Source organism: Andrographis paniculata, unplaced genomic scaffold, assembly GCF_009805555.1.
Source record: "Andrographis paniculata isolate CXL003 unplaced genomic scaffold, ASM980555v1 Contig22END, whole genome shotgun sequence".
NCBI classification, from domain to species: domain Eukaryota; kingdom Viridiplantae; phylum Streptophyta; class Magnoliopsida; order Lamiales; family Acanthaceae; genus Andrographis; species Andrographis paniculata.
This window is the reverse complement of record NW_026137513.1, coordinates 4,572,395-4,591,968: the sequence shown is the minus strand read 5'-3', so window position 1 is coordinate 4,591,968 and position 19,574 is coordinate 4,572,395. Positions and strand designations below refer to the sequence as shown.

General features: G+C 35.8%; 4 protein-coding genes across 4 annotated transcripts; 2 read left to right on the top strand and 2 right to left on the bottom strand.

Moving 5' to 3' along the window:
* Window positions 1-68: 68 nt before the first annotated feature.
* On the bottom strand, window positions 69-2,118 carry LOC127245396 (putative methylesterase 11, chloroplastic). Its single transcript, XM_051266236.1, has 5 exons — window positions 1,729-2,118; window positions 1,001-1,249; window positions 741-884; window positions 506-637; window positions 69-437 (listed from the first exon to the last, which is right to left on the bottom strand). The coding sequence occupies exons 1-5, from the start codon at window positions 2,080-2,082 to the stop codon at window positions 156-158; spliced, it is 1,161 nt and encodes a 386-aa protein (XP_051122193.1). The 5' UTR covers window positions 2,083-2,118; the 3' UTR covers window positions 69-155.
* A 4,480-nt stretch (window positions 2,119-6,598) lies between these two features.
* On the top strand, window positions 6,599-9,832 carry LOC127245518 (nuclear transport factor 2). Its single transcript, XM_051266453.1, has 9 exons — window positions 6,599-6,870; window positions 7,842-8,008; window positions 8,152-8,428; window positions 8,525-8,727; window positions 8,812-8,998; window positions 9,077-9,198; window positions 9,292-9,354; window positions 9,436-9,505; window positions 9,582-9,832. Exons 2-9 carry the CDS (start codon window positions 7,844-7,846, stop codon window positions 9,653-9,655), a joined length of 1,161 nt encoding a protein of 386 aa, XP_051122410.1. The 5' UTR covers window positions 6,599-6,870; window positions 7,842-7,843; the 3' UTR covers window positions 9,656-9,832.
* A 1,558-nt stretch (window positions 9,833-11,390) lies between these two features.
* LOC127245631 (ninja-family protein AFP3-like) lies at window positions 11,391-13,144 on the top strand. The gene is made up of 2 exons (XM_051266626.1): window positions 11,391-12,512; window positions 12,651-13,144. Exons 1-2 carry the CDS (start codon window positions 11,696-11,698, stop codon window positions 12,974-12,976), a joined length of 1,143 nt encoding a protein of 380 aa, XP_051122583.1. The 5' UTR covers window positions 11,391-11,695; the 3' UTR covers window positions 12,977-13,144.
* A 3,191-nt stretch (window positions 13,145-16,335) lies between these two features.
* LOC127245372 (probable LRR receptor-like serine/threonine-protein kinase RPK1) lies at window positions 16,336-19,146 on the bottom strand. The gene is made up of 2 exons (XM_051266204.1): window positions 18,049-19,146; window positions 16,336-17,553 (listed from the first exon to the last, which is right to left on the bottom strand). Exons 1-2 carry the CDS (start codon window positions 19,144-19,146, stop codon window positions 16,408-16,410), a joined length of 2,244 nt encoding a protein of 747 aa, XP_051122161.1. The 3' UTR covers window positions 16,336-16,407.
* Window positions 19,147-19,574: the final 428 nt, after the last annotated feature.

Here is a 19,574-nt window from a genome sequence, read left to right as displayed (position 1 = left end):
AGGCAGTACTACATGAATGCTTTCTTCTCTATACATCCCGGGTTGATATCTGTGGATGATGATATCTGTTTCCGCGGCTTGCTGTGTCCTTACATGCCGGGTTTGGTCGTGTTTTGATCTTGTCTGAATTCTGTTGAATCGAGTTATGCCGTGTTTTATGACTTGGATGGGAGATTTGATATCTCTAATAGAAGCCGGTGGAGCGCCTGAGGCTTTGAGAAAAATGGCGAATGATCCGAGCCTTTTAGATCGAAGACCTGCTTGGGGCGGCTCGACTGTATCATGGCCTCCTGAAGAGCTTGAGGAACGGCGAAATCTTCGTCTGTTTTGATGTAGAATCTTGCGATTGCGCCATAGTTTGTTGCAGAGAGTGTGAGCTTTTGTGTCACGGGCGCGAATGGTATTGCCCTCATGGACACCGATGCTAAGGCAATGTCCTGAATCAATGAACAAATGCATGTTTGTAAGAAGATGAACTGAATTGCTGAATCGATGTTTTTGGTACCTTTGAAGGGGTTTTGTTGAACAGCAAGTCTTCAACAAGGGATTTGTCGAATTCAATAGCAGTTGGGTGATGATTCTTCCCATTTGCATAGAGGAATTTCTGAGCTTTTTGGTTGAGGTCACTCAGGCATGACTGCAACACAATATGAAATAGATGATCAAGAAAATCAAATCCAAGAACTTGATTTAGTTTACAATGATCTATGGCTGTGTTAGCAAATCCTTAATTTGCAGACCTGTTGGGAGAAGATGTCAAGGGCACTCTGCCCATCACTCAACATTGTTGCAGCAACAAAAATGGCTTTTGAAACCTTAGCTGGATGCATCTCCATTGCATAAGAGATACAAGCTCCACCAAGATCATGCCCAACCAAAATCACCTACATCCCCAATCATACCATCACCACAAATCCAATGCAAGGAAATGAACACCAACAAGGGAAATCAATATCAATATCTATATCTATATATATATATATATTTAAATATATTTTACCTGTTTGTTGTCAGGAAGATTTGCAAGGAAAGTAGTGAGAGGGCTGACATATTGAGACAGTGAAGTGATGGAATTTATGTCACAGAAGTTTGAACCAGAGCCTGTAAGGTCTATTGCATCAACTTGGCAATGGCTTTCTTTTAGGAGTGCTATGATTTTGTACCAACACCATGCCCCAAAACCTCCTCCATGAACCAATACAAAATGCTTGCTCTCTCCCACCACTCCTTTACTTCCTGCTACATTATCCTAAATTCCATGGAAAAGATTAAACAAACATCATACACTTATCAAAAGTAATTTAATTAAGAGAATAGCCTTTAAAGAAAACAATGAAGAAGAAGGGTTGAACAGTCGCATCTTAGAGCTCAATTTATTCCATTCAATGCAGTATTGATGATAAATGTGTGGATGTGTGTATCCATCAAGGAAAGTCAAGATTGATTAGCAATACATCTGTCAGATTTCAATGGATCCCTTACTTTTTTCTGAAGTCAGCAAAACTACAATCGAACAATTAACTCAGTCAATTTCAACATTTCATTGTTATTCATTGCTCACTTACAAAGTCAAATTGAACTCACAGGATGTACGAAGTCTTCAAAGATGAACAAAAGGAAATACAATTCAACTAAGCAATTGAATATGAAAATAAATTAACAAACAAAAAAAAAATAAAAAATTGAGTAATTCTTCGAATAGGTTAAAAGATGAACGCGAAATGAAACCTGATTAAGGAGCTGCAGAGAGGTGGACAGCGGATTGGAAGACGAAACAGAGCGCGATCGCTTTGAGGAATTCCTCGGCAACTTATTCGGATTCCTGGTCGACACAGAGCGGTCCAATTGAAGAAGAAAATCCCGACCGCCATTGTTCTGCAAGTGCTGGTGATAGAGCATGGACGCAATCTGCGCTTGTTGCTTGATGTACGAATCATCGAAAACCTCCGGAGGAGAAGACTGCTGCCTCCTCGACTTCCTAGACGCGGCGGCGGACGGTGAGACCCACGACGGAAGTCCTTCCCTCGGCGCCGCCGGCCTGGTCGCCGGCGCCGGCGCGAAACATGCAAATGAATTCCCCATAGCCTTTTCTTCCAAAAAAAAAAAAAACACTTATGAGCAAAATCCAAACACTGCCTCCCTATTTATTTAAAAACAAATTATTAAAATGTTGACCAATTACACAAATATTGAACTTTCCAGCAACGAGAAAAATGATTTAATTTAATTTAATTTAAAAATTAGGTGACAAGTTGGGCAGTGAGCAATTTGTAGGTTTGTTGAAATAAATGAAATATTAATTAGTTAGGAATATGTGACAACATTACATGTGTCCTTAAATATCATTTTTTTTTTTAATTTTATCTCATTCTTTTTTGGCTAAAAGAGTAATGATTTCAATCTTTTTTTTTTATGTTTATAGTAAATTATTTCGATATTATTGAATATATTTTATTATTTAAATTCTTTTTCAACTTCACATTATGGGCTCGTGTGAAATTAAATAAAATCTAAAAAGTTGTGGTCAAACAGCCAAAGTGGACCGATTGATAAAATATCACAAGGAAAAAAGTCCTCTGGCAAACATATCTGATTTGGCGTCTTCTTATAGCCCAAATAAATATTAAATAATTAAATAAACGACATAGAGAGGAAACTTCCAAGAAATATTAAAATTATTTTTCGTCTTATGGAAGCAATAATCAATATATTAATTAATGGTATACTATCTACAAAATGATTAAAAAAAATAAAAATTAAATTAAAGGAAAAATAAAAGAACAGAGGTAATATTGAACTTCATTTAAATTTGAGATATTAACAATATATGTGTTGGGAAGTGGTCTGAATTTTAAGAATAATAGTAATAAATTTTAGTCAAAATTTAAAATTTAGCTGTAACATTTTAAATATAATATTTAAAAAATAAATATACACTTACGTTTGAACAGTACAAAATAGATATAGAGGCACTTCTGCAATTAAATTCTGGGCCCAATGGATCCACACGCATTTAGGGTGATCTACTTACCAACCAATTCATAGCCACTTTCGTTTATTTTATTTTATTTTTTAAGAAAATGATACAAATTAAATTAAATTAATTCGCTACTTATTTATACAATTATTATTAATAATAAAATCAAATAAAATACATTTTATATATTAAAGTCTAACTAAATTTAATGAGTAAATATAGGAATGATTTATTTTAAATTTTAAGTTAAAATCAATACTAATAAAAATATATTCTTTCGTTCTGTTAAATTTGTTTTTATTTTTTATTTTTTATTTTGGTTAAATTTGTCTCATTATTATTATTTTTTAATTAAATCAAATATTAAACATTCAACTATTACTCTTTATTTAATAAAATATTTTTTTTTTTAATCTCTGGCCAATTCCAAATTGACTAATTTTTGCTCACGGAATAAGTATTATTTTCAAGCAAAATATTATATTAAAATAATATTTAGGTTAAAATTTTAATTAAAAAAATCAAATTTAAATATTCGAATCAAATTTTTTACTTCCTCCGTCCCGTAACGAAGTATTAATTTTTTTATTTTAGTCTGTCTCATAACAAAGTATTCATTTGTTTTTAAGCAACGGTACTATCTATCTAACATTACAAATACCCTTACAATTTATAATATATTACACAAATGTCATTACCTTTATATCACACGTACTAATAAGGTTATTTTAGTCATTTCTACTTTATTTTTACTACATCTCAATATAATACTAATATTTTTAAAATTACGTGTAAAAAAAAATAAATGGATATCTAATTATGGGACGAAAAAAATAATATTTTTTTTTAAATCAAACCAAATAAATAATTTTTAATTTTTATATTATATTATAAATTAATTTTACATTTAAAATATTACACAATACTTATTTATATCAAACATTATATAACTATTCAAATTCAATTTCTTTTACGGTTTAAAACCAACACTCATAATTCAAATCCTAAACAAACACACCCTAAAAAAAAAATTCTCCGCCACATAATTTCAAAATATTGTACTTGAATTTCCTTTGTGACTAAAAGATTTTCTCCATCAAATCCAAAATCGATAATGACTATCAAATAAAGTTGACTGGTGATGGCAAATGTTAACCGATTGTGGATACAAATTTATTTATTTTTCCAGCTTTATTTTGAGAAAAAGACATAATTATTGTTACCGAAACAATATTATTGTTTAGGTGGTAGTTAGAAGAAATTAATAACCATACTATTTTTCACAATATTTATTTATTTTAAATTAAAACACACAAAAAAAAAAAAAATGATTATTAATGGTGTGTTTAGTTGAAAGATTTTTATTTTGAATTTTACAATTCATTAATTTTATTTTCCAAAAAATATATAATTAAACACTTACTTTTTATTTTTATATAATACTAAATATGAATTTTATAATCAAAATATTATATTTATCATATCATACATCACTTTCACTTAAAGCAAAATGGTTTGTTTGACTTTTATTTAAATAGAAAAAATTTTGGTTTCGAATATAAAACAAACAATCTCTGAGTTTGTACAAGTGATTTTAATTTATGCAATGATAGTTTAATATGATATTTTACAAAAGAAATACTATATCTTTTCAAATTTAAAGTAATATTTTATTATTTTTGTTTGTTCTATTTAAAAAAAAATTATTATTTAAAAAAATAAAAATAATCATATATAAATATTAAAGTACCTTTAATTTTTACATAAATTTTAAATATATCATTACATATACAATTAATTTATACATAAAATAAAAATGATAAAAATGTCAAAATTATCTTATAATTTTTCACTAAATAATAAAATATTGATAATATTATTTTTAAATTTACTACAAAATCTTTAAAAAAAATCATTTTAAATTGGGATGGAACGAATAATAATATAACTTTTTTCTCATTGTGACTATATAAGTAAATTGGTTCTAAAAATAACAAAAACTTGAAACAAACTCAACCATTTTACCACAATATATACATGGCATCCACTTTATTACAATTATTACTATAATACTATAAAATTTGTAATTTTGTATTACAATATATATATATATATATATCATAAGGCAAATTACTAAAACAATAGTTCTAACCACAAATCTTAAAAATGAAAATAAAAAATTGATATCTGATAGAAGAGTTTTGGAAAATTTGCATATAAAAAAAAAAAGAAGAAGGTATTTATGGTATATTTTATATGTTTTGTGTAACTGTATGTATATATATAATATTAATAAAAATTATGTCAAACATTGTCAAAATTTCTAAAAAAAACTTGACTTGGTATAAAGAAATCTGATTAGTTAAAATATTTTGTTAAAGTATACAAAAGGCAATAATGAGTATAGTTTTCATAATAGCACAACTAATAAAAAAAGATTACAGCAAATATTTATTAAATAAAATAATTAAAAGACAGATTGTTTGTTCATTTAATATTTTTAAAAGGAACATTTTTTATAACTATTTTAAAAAATATAATATACGTGTATTAACATAATATATATAATATTAAATTTTATCAATTTTATAAAAAAAATCAATAATTTAATACAATATATTATTTTTATACATTATAAATATAATTTTTTATATTTAATATAAAAAACATATTTATAAAAAAACACAAATTAAATATACCAAACTCTTAAAAAAATCTTTAGATTATATAATAAATAATTTAAAAAGATATATTCACCCAAAAATGTAACGGTCATACGTTCAATCCCACACCACAGATCATTCTTTACGAGACCACTGTGTTCATTATCTTATTTAGATGTTCAGTTCAATCCTTCTCATATGCGTATCTCTTTCATTTTTATTTTTAAAATTACATATTTTATTTGTATTTAAAAATTAAATCAATCAATTATTTCAATTTATAATTAGTTATATTATATTTTAATAATTTATAGTAATATTATCTTAATTTTTTATTAATCATATCATTTAAAAAATTCTAAGGTAAGTGAAACCACATAAGTATATGAGGCAGAAGAATTATAATTTAAATTTGAAAAAAAATTAAATAAAGTAACTAATTCCTTTAGTGAGGTCAGATGATCTGTTTGACTAGAAATATAAATTTTAGGTAGAATTTTATTAATAATAAGATATGATATTATTTTATTTTTATTTTTATATAAATAGTATGTGTAATATTTTAAATATTATATTTTAATAAAATATATATTATATATGAATATTATTTTTATAAAGAATAAAATTTATATAATATAAATAATAAATATACTTGTATTGATTTATTATACCATAAATTATTTTTATAATAAAAATATAAAATTTTAATTGGATTTCAAAATTAAAAATTTAATTAAATTAATTTATATTTATTAAATATATTTAAAAATATTAATTATTTATTTAATAAAAATAAAAAATCAATTCGAACATAAGTCATAAGCCGCAGAACTGAAACTAACTCACTCATACAAAGGAGTGGAGCCCACTTGCGAATCTGTGGCGGGCCCCACACAGCATCGTGGTCTACACGCGCCATCGCCGTTCACTCTAACGCTGCCCTATTCTATGCCGAAAAGGAAACAAATTTGTCGACGCGGGTTTTGGTTTTGGTTTTGGAGTGCCGCGATGGCCTGGAACTGCCGCTGCTTTCGCCCACCGTATAAACCCTCATTAAACTCATTCTTTCACTCCCCTCTGTTGCAGCAGTTATTGTTGTCTCTCATCCAAAAACCTGCATCGTTTTCCTCTCTCCACAAGGGATTTTTCTTCCCGCACAAGACATCGTTCAACCGGTGGGAGTTCCTTCGTCGTCCGCCCAGGGTTCTGTGCGATTCCAACTCCGGACAGGTAAAGGGAGCCCTTCTTCTCGGCTTTTCTTTCTGTGTCTCGGTAATGTGTGTTGAATTGATGTGTGATTTGTCGGAGTTTCGGTTTTGAAACTGGGGTAAATCACTGACTTGTTGATTTCGTTTCTTGTTGATTTGGTTTCGATTTTGATTTTCGTTTGAAACTGGGTTGAACTAATAGCATCTGCGTTGAATCTTTGATTTTGCTTTTCAAGTTTGAATTCTGTGGTAGATGTATTTGGGAATGAAATTGGTTCTGATTTTGTATGCTTTTTCCTAAACATTTGATACATTTCTTCATTAGTTTGAGTTAATCTAGGCTTGATTGCTGATCACTGCTGCTTTTCTTTGCCCTTGTTTGTTCTCCAATTGATAAATTGCTTAACAAGGATTGATATTCGTCTGCTTTTTGCATGCCTTTCAGTTAATTGTTTGTGTTTTGAATCTTTAGGATATCATCAACAAGCTAAGGTTTGATATCTGCTCTCTAGGTCTGTTGGTTTCTTGTTTTTGATATCTGCTCTCTAGGTCTGTTGGTTTCTTGTTTTCTCTGTTATTAGATGTCCTTTAGTTGCGAAGAACCCTGAACTTTGCAATTTAGAATGCCTAGTTGGTTGCTTTCTGTTATGCAATGAGTTATCGAAAGCTAATCATGTCGGCTAGGCATATACCAGCAAATGGTAAAGGATGTTCCGGTGTTGGATACATAAAGTTCGGATAAGTTTCGTTGCCATAATTGCTTGATCATATTTTTCTGCATTCAAAATCTTGCTTATGGCTGCTATCCACTTTTCCATCTGCTTTATCTATCACTTTTTATAATGCACGTGTGCGCGTGTGTTTGACACACATTGCTGACATCTCGATTGTGTAATTTTCTTCATCATTAGTCGATGAGAACATTTTTTGCACAATGTTGCGATTGTTGAAACTTGAATGCTGTTTCTGTTATTGTTAATCATCATTTTATAGATATGGAGGATAATTTCCGCCCAAAGGACGTGGCAGATGCTTTTGTGAGGCAATACTATGCCATCCTCAATCTATCCGCGAAGAACACCCACAAGTTCTACCATGAATCCAGCCTCCTCAGCTGGCCGGAGCCTGATGGCGATACGACACCTGTGACAACCCTAAGTGTTAGTATATTACTATGTTGTGTGATTTCCTAATGTCCATCTCTGTTTCTATTTCCATCATTAGCATCAGTAATGTAATAGATAAAATGGCACCCGAAGACTAAAATAGAGATGCATAAGTCAATTTGATAATAAATTTCCAGGGAATTCATGACAAGATCATGGTATCAGATCACAAAGATGGCACGGTGGAAGTGGAAACAGTCGATGCCCAAGAGTCATTGGACGGGTCATTCATCGTTGCAGTAACTGGTTGGGTGACATCGAAGGATAACATCACCAAGTATTTTACTCAGACGTTCTTTTTGGCCAAGCAACAACCTCAAGGGTTCTATGTCTTGAATGATATTCTCCGGGTTCACAACTTGCCTCTGTCAATAACCGAAGATGATGCTGAACAACCTGCCGAATCCAGTGCTGGTAGAATCTTACTCCTAAATCTTTTGCTTTTCAACAATTATATATATGCTTTATTTTTCTAGCAATTACAGCCTGTTTTTCCTTTCTGTGCCGAAGCAATCCTTGAAAGTAATTGTGGTGAGGTTAAAGACACAAAACCTCCCCTTGCAAAGGAAATTTGTGAAAATGTTTCTACTTCTACATCTACTGTCGCTTCTCCTAAGGAACCTTCTCCGGCATCTCCCCGACCTTCAGATGCAAAGGCTAGTTCAGCTGCTCCACTGCCCCCACCGCCCCCCAAAATCACCTATGCTTCTATGGTATGTTAAACCACATTATCTCTAATACTTAAAATATGTCGTTATGAAAAACCATTAGTTCGAAGCATTTGTGGTTTGTTGAAGGTTGCAAAAGAAATGCCACCATCTCCAAAATCTACTGCAATAGCGGCAACTCAACATGCCACCAGTGCTGCAAAAGTGTCGAAATCCAGCAATGCCGCAACAAAACAATTAGCTTCCTCGACCAGGGACATGCCTAAGTCTACATCCTCTGGCAATGATGCTCCTAATGCTGACGCTTGCGGAGAAGGTACTTTTATGCTTCCATATGTGCAATCAATATTGTTTGAGACCATCGTGTAATGCATTCATTTGATGATTGTTGCAGTAAGCAGTGTATACATAGGACGGTTGCCCTATGAAATAACTAAACAGGGCATTATCGATGTGGTCAAGCAATTCGGGCCGGTGAGGAGAAGTTCAGACAGTGTCAAGATCAGAAGACACGAGGTTTGCGCAGAATCGGATTCAAGTATTTCGCACTCAATTTTTCGTTTTTTTCTCCACGTCTCTCTTAACTCGACCACTGCAATTTTGTGCTAGGATGGCTTTTGTTGTGCATTTGTGGACTTTGAATCTGCGGAAGCTGCACGCAATGCAGTCGAGGTAGGCACTTTTGCAGTTACTCGATTACACTTTTGGTTACGTCGCGACACGATTCTAGCAGTTAATGCATTTTCCATGCAGACTCATCATGTTAGATTCGGCAACATGGACGAAATGCTGTCCTACATCTCGTACCGGAAGCCCAACCGCAGTGAGTCTACTTTTCGACGCTAGTTTCTCATATGCAATCGCTGCCTTCTTACACCAAACGCAAACATTCGATGCAGGCCGGAGTTCTGGACGGAGCAAGCTGTCGACCGGAGAGACGGCGGCAGCGGGAGGGCGAAATACCCAACTGTAAGCATTCTTACAAACTTAGCTGCCCTGGTGATTTAAGTTACAGCATTCTTACAGTAGATTTTGTCAAATAACTAGCGTAGAGCTTTTTGTGACATTTTTGTGCTGTTGGGAGATGAGATTCCATTTCGATTCAATGAACATAAGAACAATGTTTTCCGCCAAATCCAAATCGGGTAAATTAAAATGTAATTTTTAAATATAAACATATAAAATATTATATTTAATATTTGTTTATTTAAATAGAAATATACAAATAGTATGGCGTATTTGGGCCTTAGCCACTGCTAACTAATCAATCCAATTCAAGTGGGTTAGCCTGAGCAGGCCTGCTGATTTAAATTATATCAGACCGGGCTGGACCGCCTGAAATGGGTCCGAGCAAGCACGGTTCGTAGTAAATTTAAGAAAAATAAAAAAGTATAGATCCTAGACTTACCTAGCACCTACGTACGTACCTACCAACCCAAAAGGGTTTGTAGTGAGGAGCCTATTTTTGGTAGCAAATCCAGCTGGCACCAAACCCTAATTATTTGCCCCAAACCGGGCCCTGTAATAATTCTTAATCTAGCACACGTGGCCGATGTTGCTGGGGAATCTTTTTCACGCTTTTGTCTCCGTTGTTGACGTGTCCCCTACCCATCTTTCAACTGCTTCCCACACAGTACACAGCTCGTAAATATTACAATTAATAAAAAATAATTTATAATACAAATTTAAATTTATTATTTTTATGAAGTAGTATAAAACTTTTTAAATTGTTATTCACAAACCAACAATTTTTACAGCTTAATTGTAATGATAATAGTAGTGGCTTTACCTCAACTTTATAAAAAATCTAAAGCACACTTCTTTTGGGCAAATTTTATTCAATAGAATTTCCCATTTCTGAAATGACGAAGCCACTCAGTTTATTACCAATACCACCCACTTATTATACGTGTCCACTTTCAATTTAAGTGTCATTTTTTAATTATTTTTTTTTAATTCGTACTTTCCTATATCCTAATCCTATCCTATAGTCCTTCAAATTTTCTTCGAGCAATTAATTGAACTTTATGTATATGACCACATAGTACTTTTGTGGCGACTTTGTATTGGCGCCTCTATTCCCAAAATAGCAAATCTTTCCCTCGTCAAATGCTATAGCCATTGTAACGTGTCCAAAAAATTAAATAAACAAAATAATTTTATATTTGTTTGTAAAGGTGTACAGTGTATTTAAATATGATACTTATAATTTAAGGTAAAATAAAATAAATTAAAGTCGTACGTTTTAAAAACACTTAAAGACATAAAAAAATAAATAAAATAAAAAAGGGGTGGGAGAATCCATGGAGGGCAGGTGGAGAAGGAGGAGAGGAGACCTGAATTGATTATCATAATCCCAACAGCGAAACGAGACGCTCCCGATGCGCTACACGTGTCGCTTTCTCACTGATCTCAGACACGTGTCGGTGCTCATCTTACACGCGTCGCTTCCTTCCTTTGATTGACTCCCGTAGCCGGCCCCGCTCCAGTGCGTGCGTCCACACGGCGGTTCCCCTGCACCCTCACCCTCCCTGTCCCATCATCACCGCCCTTCTGATCCGCACCCACCAGGCCCGCCATTGATGTCCAGGGAAGACCACGGGAGGTCTGTCGCAGCGGATCACTCCCCACCCTCCATCATTGACGCCCAAATTTCTAATCTTCGAGCCATAAAATGGACCAATTGAGTCAGACCCACGTGTCGCCTTCCCCCCTGTCTCGCCTCCGCCACTTGTCCGTCTCCAGCACTTCACTGCACCAGACAGGGTCATTTTCGTCATTCTGATTATCTCATCTCATCTCATCTATGCTCTTCTCCGTTTACCATTTTTCCCAGTTTTGATTGATTGCAGTTTTCCAGTTTTTGTGATGCTTCCCTGCCCATTTCCTAGGGTTTCAGTTTCACAGTCGATTTCTTGAATTTGAAACGAATCGTGGTGAGAGAGAAGCTGTGTAAGGATCCCAATTTTCGAGGTTAATATGCAGTTAGGGTTCCGATTTACCGAATCGGAGCATGGAGTGCTTACCGACGCCCGCCATCAATGAACCTGCAAGATTCGGACAAGTCGCGTCGTCTATGGGGGATGCCGAAAGCAGCAAGAGCAGCAGCAGCACGAGGACAATAGAAATGGAGAATCTATCGCTGGACGTTTCGACCAGCAATTTTTCCAGAAACCTACTGCAGAGATTCATGGGCAGCTCCAGGGACGACGCCGGCGTCGGCGCCGGCGGGAGAGACGACAACGAGGACGACGATGTAGAGTTAAATCTTGGCTTGTCGTTAGGTGGGAGATTCGGCGTCGACAAAAGTCCCAAAACATCTCTTCTCCGATCTTCATCAGTAGCCAGCTGTTTACCCACGATTCGCGACGACAGTGACGCGGCGGCGCCGCCGGCGCCGCCGAGTTCTTCCCTGGCGAGGACTTCTTCCCTCCCTGTCGAGACGGAGGAGGAGTGGAGAAAGAGAAAGGAGATGCAGAGCTTGAGAAGAATGGAAGCCAAAAGGAGAAGGTCAGAGAAGCAAAGGAACTTAAAGATCGATAAAGACGGCGGCGCCTCCGCCGCCGGCGGATTGAGCTTGGAGGAACGGAAAGAAATCGAAGTAAGTTTGAGGGGGAGATTAGATCGGGAGAAGACTCTGGCTGCATTGAGAAGATCAGCTTCCTCAATCCGACCACACTTAAGGCTGTCCGATTGGGCCGCCGGAAGCTCCACCGCCGGCGGAGGAATTCCGGCGCCGGCGCCGGCCCAAATGGTGTCGCAGGGATCCCTGGAATCCAAAGGAGGCAGCTCTTCCAGTGTCTCCGATCTGGACAGTCGACCCATGGCAGGTATTCCTCCATTCCATTTCGATCACCATTTCCAATTTGGGGCTAGCCAATATCCACATTGTCCAAATAATCATAACTCTCTGATGACTGATCCATTTCCTTAATTCTTACAATGCAACCATATCAATCCACTATCAGGATCCAGCTGCGAATTGGATTCCTCCAGCATCCAATCCTTCCAAGATTCCGGCAGCCACGACGCCGCCGCCGCCGGCGCGTCGAGAAGCCGGGGGAATTCGATGGAAGAAATGCCTTGTGTGTTCACTAAAGGGGACGGTCCTAATGGAAAAAGAATCGAAGGAATACTCTATAAATATGGCAAAGGGGAAGAAGTTAGAATAATGTGCATATGCCATGGGACCTTCCATTCGCCGGCGGAGTTCGTACGGCACGCCGGCGGCACCGACGTCGATCACCCCCTCAAGCACATTGTCGTCAACCCGAACTCGTCGCCTCTGCATTGACGCCATTGTCGTCGACCTGTAAGCTCTTACCATCAGTTTAATATTTCTTTTTTCTTATTTGGATTTGGTATTGGATAAATAGTGCATCATGGACGAGGTATTTATCATGCCAAAGGAGAAACTTTGGGATGATAGCTATCAATAATAATTTTTCTTTTTTTGGAAATATATATGACTTAAGATTTGAAGTTCTCATTGATAAGAAATTTGAAGTTAAGCTATCGGCGAATATAGTGAAACATGCTTAAAAGAATTCATAACATTGATTTATGATTAGATCATGGTATTATTGAGTTTCCTAGTATTTGGAGAACTTAGCTCAGTTAAGACATAAAGTTATGGAATTTGAAATTTTGAAAAATTTGGGAATCGTAGAAGGTGGGTATTTAGTATTTGATGTGATGTAATATGATATTTTATGAAAAAGAAAATATATATTTGATGTGATATTTATAAAAAAATTTACTATGAAATAGTGTTAAAAGATAAAATTATTTTTGAAACATAACCTTAAATTAGTGATAATGAACAACTAATAAATATTGTCCTTCCTCTGTCGTTCCAATTTATATTAACTGGGTGGTTATTGAAAAATATTCTCTATTTTTTTTTAAGTAAATTATTTTACATTTTTGTAATTTTTTTACAATAAAAGAAAAAAGTATTTATTATTATTCACTTTTATTAAAACTCGTGTCCGGGAAATGAGCACACGTTTATACGACGGAGGGAGTAATATTTAACTAATTTAGCTAACCATAGTGATAAAGAGTTTTGGAATTTGAAATTTTGAAAAAAAATTGAAAACATAGAAGGTTAGTATTTTGTATTTGATATGATGTTTTATAAAAAAGAAAAATTGTATTTGATGTGATATTTACTGAATAAAATAGTGTTAAAAGTAATAACATTATTTCCGAAATAGAGCCTTAAACTAGCGATCATGGACGATTAACATAAACATCGTAATATTTAATTACGCTAACCATAGCGGATGATATTACATTACGACAATAAGCTACTCATCATATGTACTATACCCATTGTGAACTCGCAACACTTTAATACTAAATGCGAGAGGGGTGAATGTTTACTTAAATCGAAACTATTCTAGTATTTGGGAGGGTAATATTATACTTCAACGGTATGCTATCGATCAAAACTTTTCAACTGTAGTGTTTATTACAAACTCGCGCTGTCTTAATTGTAACCATGAGAACTATGAATGTTTGATTCTTAGATTCAAACTACGGCGAATGTATACTCCTGTCGGTTTAAGTCGGAATATTACCACCACCCTACATCGAAATATTCATAAAGTAAGCAACAAACTTTATGTTGTAGCGCTAAGGTTAAAACATCCAACATAAATGATTAAATAGAAACTTAAAAGATAAAGTAGTTTTATTTCTCCAAAAATTATCCGACGTGGATGTATCAAGTAAATTTAGTGGAAACACTATTACCTACAAAAATTTGTATAAAGAAGATAAACATTACGGGTTGAGTAAGGATAGTGAATCAAAACTAAATTATTAGAGACATATTCAAAGAATCAAATGTCAATACCACCAAATCAATTATAGGAGATATGTTACATAAAATTTTGCACATAACATATATAATGACAACTCATACACGAGTCTTTTAGTATTTTATTTATATGTTCATTTCAATTTTAAATAATTGTGATGAATACACCAAAGAAAACCCCATTAGAGTTTAATTAAAGCTGATTTTACTTGCTTTATCAATCTTATAATTTCGTTTGATATGTCACACAAATATACATAGCAAATATGGAGTCGCGCTCCTCAAGGAACTGTACAAATGAGATACATAAGTTCGAGTACTAAAAAATCATTTTATTGAGAAAGACGTGCAAAAATAGAACTTAACATCTCGATACGACGATTTAACTCATTCGGAATCTGGTTTAATTTTGTTTTTTTTTTTGTTTTTAAAAATTTTCAAACTTTAAAACTTTAAAAGATCAACTTTTACAAACCTAGGATAAATAATACTCTGATTGTTAAACAATGCGAGCCATAACTCCCCCATTGAGTATTATTAAAAAATAAGATACTCATTCATGTAGTCTCATTTTTATAAATAACCATATTACTGTAAAATTATTCTTACACTTTATATACTTACAAAGACAAAAAAAGTCTTTTATGTTTTATCTACTATTCATATAATATCAATATTTCTTAAATCTCGTGTCAAACACAACTCATACTATAATTATGGGACGGAGGGAATATATAATTATATTAAATATCAAGATATATTTTATCTATTTATCAAAAAATTTAATACTTCAAAAATAAATTTATTTTTTTATATTAATGACATACTTATTTATATTTAATATATATATCTAAAAATACAAAATAAATAAACCAACAACTTCTTTATAAAATATTTTACATATTTTTATTTAAAGGGTACAGCTTATACTACTATTTTGTAATTTTAAAATTTAGTTGGTTCATAAAAATAATTTTTCTTTTTTCTGAACGATTGTTGGCTATTGGGCCTCTCAAAATAGCCTGGTCATTTGGCTAGCTATGGCCTGTTTACGATGGTTTGGGCCGAAACTTTCTTGGGTCTTACAATCGGGCTTTCTGTGTTCAGAGTTTGGGCTGACGATTTCTTGGCTTCATACTTGGTCCGGGCTTCAATTGGGCTTGTTTCAGGTCTATGTTTGGGCCTTTTGCTTGTTTTGTTTAGTTAGTAATTAGGCTCTTTGCTCGTAATTTTTTATTTACCACCCGACTGCAACTCGATCTCGGCCCAGCCCATCTGATCTATTTCAATTCAATTTTCCATACACATCTCCAAGTTAAGTGTTGCTTCCCTAATCTTTTATTATGTAATTTATTTTATGTTCTTTCTTCCTCAGTCCACTTACTCACTCACACTATTTTATGAATCCTCTATTTAAAATTTCATTGCAAAACAAACAAACGTTAACAGTTTAGTGTTAATAGTTTAGTGCGTATTTTCGGATAGCGATTTTGCAGAATTTTATGTGATAAAGAAAATAATAATAATAAAATTTATGTTAATCATTAATACAGAATATGAATCAACTATAGATAATATAGTCAATGTCTCACACACTATCATTAATTTTAATACAATGTAATATATTTATATAGGACAACTACAAATATGAATTAAGAGGACATGTTTTCTATTTAACACTATGTTATGTTAAATTAAAACATGTAAATAAAATAAGCATAATATTTTGCCTAAATAGTACTTAATCATCCCTTTCAAAGTCATACTTTTTTTTTTAATAATCAATAGTAAATAAATAAATTTTAATTTTTAAAATTAGAATGCGTTCACAACACGTGCATCTGCGTGCAAAGCAATCAAACTCCAAACTGCAAATACCTTCCGTCGGCGGACCGGCGCTATCCAGCCGCCGGTTTAAGCTGCCTCAGCCGCTGAACCACTCGCTTCATGGAAGGCCGGGCGGCTAGCGCCTGAACCGTGCACAAGACCGCCACGTGCAGCAGTTTCACCAGCTTATCCTTCGGCCCGGTTTCCCATAAACCGGCGGTGAACACGTCCTTCGTCTTCCCCTCGTTCATCATCATCATCGCCCACGACGAAATGTTGAAGCCGTCGTCGTGCGTGTAGAACGACGGGTCCAGCACGCGCTTGTCGGAGATCAGCTCCAGCAGAACCAATCCGTAGCTATAAACATCCGACTTGTTCGACACGCGCCCCGTCTGCGCGTACTCCGGCGCGATGTACCCGTACGTCCCCGCCACGTGCGTCGTCGCGTGCGTCTTCTCCGGCGACAGAATCTTCGACAGTCCGAAATCCGACAGATAAGCGTTGTACTCGCCGTCCAACAGAATGTTGCTCGGCTTTATGTCTCTGTGCAGAATCCGTGGATTGCACTGATTGTGCAGAAACGAGAGCGCCGAACCGATTTGCAGAGCGATTTTGTGAAGAATTTCCCAATTAAAGCAGAGCCTGTCGCGATCCCTGATGAACCTGTCGAGATTCCCTCCGGCGAGGTAGTTGTAAATCAGAAACATCTCCGATTCGCCGCTGTAATAACCGATCAATGTAATAAGATTCGGATGTTTGATTCTTCCTAGCGTGTTCACCTCCGCCTGAAACTGCCGCGCGCCGCCCTCTCCCTGGTGGCGCTCGGTTGCTAAACGCTTAACCGCCACGATACTCCCCGGCGCGACTTCGGCTTTGTACGTGGAACCGAATCCTCCGCGGCCGATGCAGTTTCTCCGGCTAAAGTTACTCGTTGCTTCGAGTATGGCCTCGTAGCTCAGCTGCATCCCGACATCGACAAATACGGTGAGTTTCTTCGCCGACGGCGGCGGCGGCGGCGGCGGCGCCACCACCACCGCCACCGCCGCCGTTTCCGTGGTGGTTGACGACACCGTCGGTTTTCTCGAGCAGCAGTATGCAATCAGAAAAGCGATTGCGATCGCGCCAATTGCTGTTAGGCTAAAAAGGGAAGCCGCGACGGCAAGAGACCTCCTTGTTTTCGGACTGTGTAGTAACTCCACCGGATTACGCTGGTCGTGCTTTAGCGCCATAGGTTGTCCGAAAAGAATGATCGGATGAGTCATTTCCGGCGAGCGCGAAGGGGTGTTTCCAGAGAAATGATTGCCATAGAGGAGAACAACCTCGAGGCTAGGCAAATTCATCAGATCCTCCGGTACCTCGCCGGAGAAGTTGTTCCAGCTTAAGTTGAGGAGAAACAGAGCTCTCCTTTCTTCAGACAATGGCAGAGCATATTCAGACAGCGCCATTCGCTTAAAATACGATAAGTAAGAAGTCGACATTGGATTGAAGGGAGCGCTACGCTGTAGACTATTACAAGAATTGGTACTAAAGTTCGGGAGATGTCCCGACAACAAATTCTTGCTAACATCAAACATCAGCCCGCAAGAAACCCGAAGATTTCCATCCAATCTTCCGGACAACATGTTAGAGCTCAAGTTAAGGTATTGCAGATTGGGACACGTTACGAAATAATCGGAAATGTCACCTGAAAAGAAGTTATGAGCCAAATTTACCATCAACAAGCTGTTGCAGCTGCCCCATTTGCTCGGGAATTCGCCGTAAAGGTTCGCGCCCGGCGCCCAAATAATCTTCATCGCTGGAAGAGCTGTGATCGCCTCAGGAATAGACCCTTCAAAGGAATTGCAGTCGCGCTTCGCCGCGCAAATAAATCCATCGCCACGTGGATGTCCCATCGCCTGATAATCATTAAAGTTGCTCGATAGGACAAGAACCGACAAATTACTACAACTCCCAAGGCTCGCGGGGATAGGACCGCGTAGCTTGTTTCTAGAAACATCTAGAACCTCAAGGCTTCGAAGCTTCCCAAGGTCATCCGGGATGTAACCCGATAGCGCATTAAATGACAACAAAAGCGTCTTTAAATGCCGGCATTTCCCCAAAGCACGCGGTATCTCCCCTTTTAGAAAATTCGCCGACAAATCCAAATGCTCTAGATTCCCACAACCATATCCAGAATAGCTTTTCTTACAGCCAATCAATCGATTATACGACAAATTCAACACTCTCATCTCCTTCCACTGTCCTAAAAACAAAGGAACAACGCCGCTAACATTGTTCCCGGCCATGTTCAAAATCTTTAGACTCTCACATTTTGCAAGAGATGAAGGAAACTCACCGAATATTCGATTGAATGCAAGATTAAGTACCCTCAACTTTGTAAGACCGTGGAATCTATAGCCGGAGAAATCTCCGGCGAGTAGATTCCCTTCAAGATTAAGAACTTCAAGATTCTTCAACTCCAATATCTCATTAGGAATCTTACCCTCAAACTCATTGTAAGGAAGTGATAAAACCCTAAGGTGTGTAAGATTTCCTAACATCGATGGAAGCTTCCCTCCCAAAACCCCAATTGAAAACGACAGATTGGATTCGATTTTGATCTCAGAAACCCTAAGATTAGAATTGCATGAGATTCCCAACCAAGAACAGTGATTCGAATTGGCTGCATTCCAGCTTCTGAGAATCCCATGTGGGTCAGAAACTAATTCCTTAAATTCCAAAAGAATCGACCTTTCGTAAGAAAACTGACCACAAATTGACGACGAGAAGAACACGAAAATAATCAGGAAATACGACAGCAAATAATCCATTTCAGCAAAAGACCAAACCCTACCCTTGTCTGAACTTGTTCAAAGTTCTTGAAAACACACAGTGTGAAAGAGAATAAAAAATTGTTCGAGCAAAGAGGACGATATTTATGGAGGATTGAGGCGCAAAAAAACAAAAAAGGTCTGCAAGAGATGAAGGGGAGACGACGGTACGGATAATATCGATTCAACAAGAAAGTGAAATGGCTGATTTAATTTCACGACAATCAAGAGACCAAAGGATATGTAAGAAAATCCAGAATGTGAAGTGAAGGAAGATCGAAGGGTTTAATTGCTTCGTTGCAGATTATCCTGTGTGCTGTCGTTGTTACCCAATCACGGTTTTATTTATTTGTTTTTTTTTTTTTTTTTTTTTTTTTTTGTGAAAACCATGAACCAATAGGTGGGTCCTACAACGAGGTTTTCAGAAG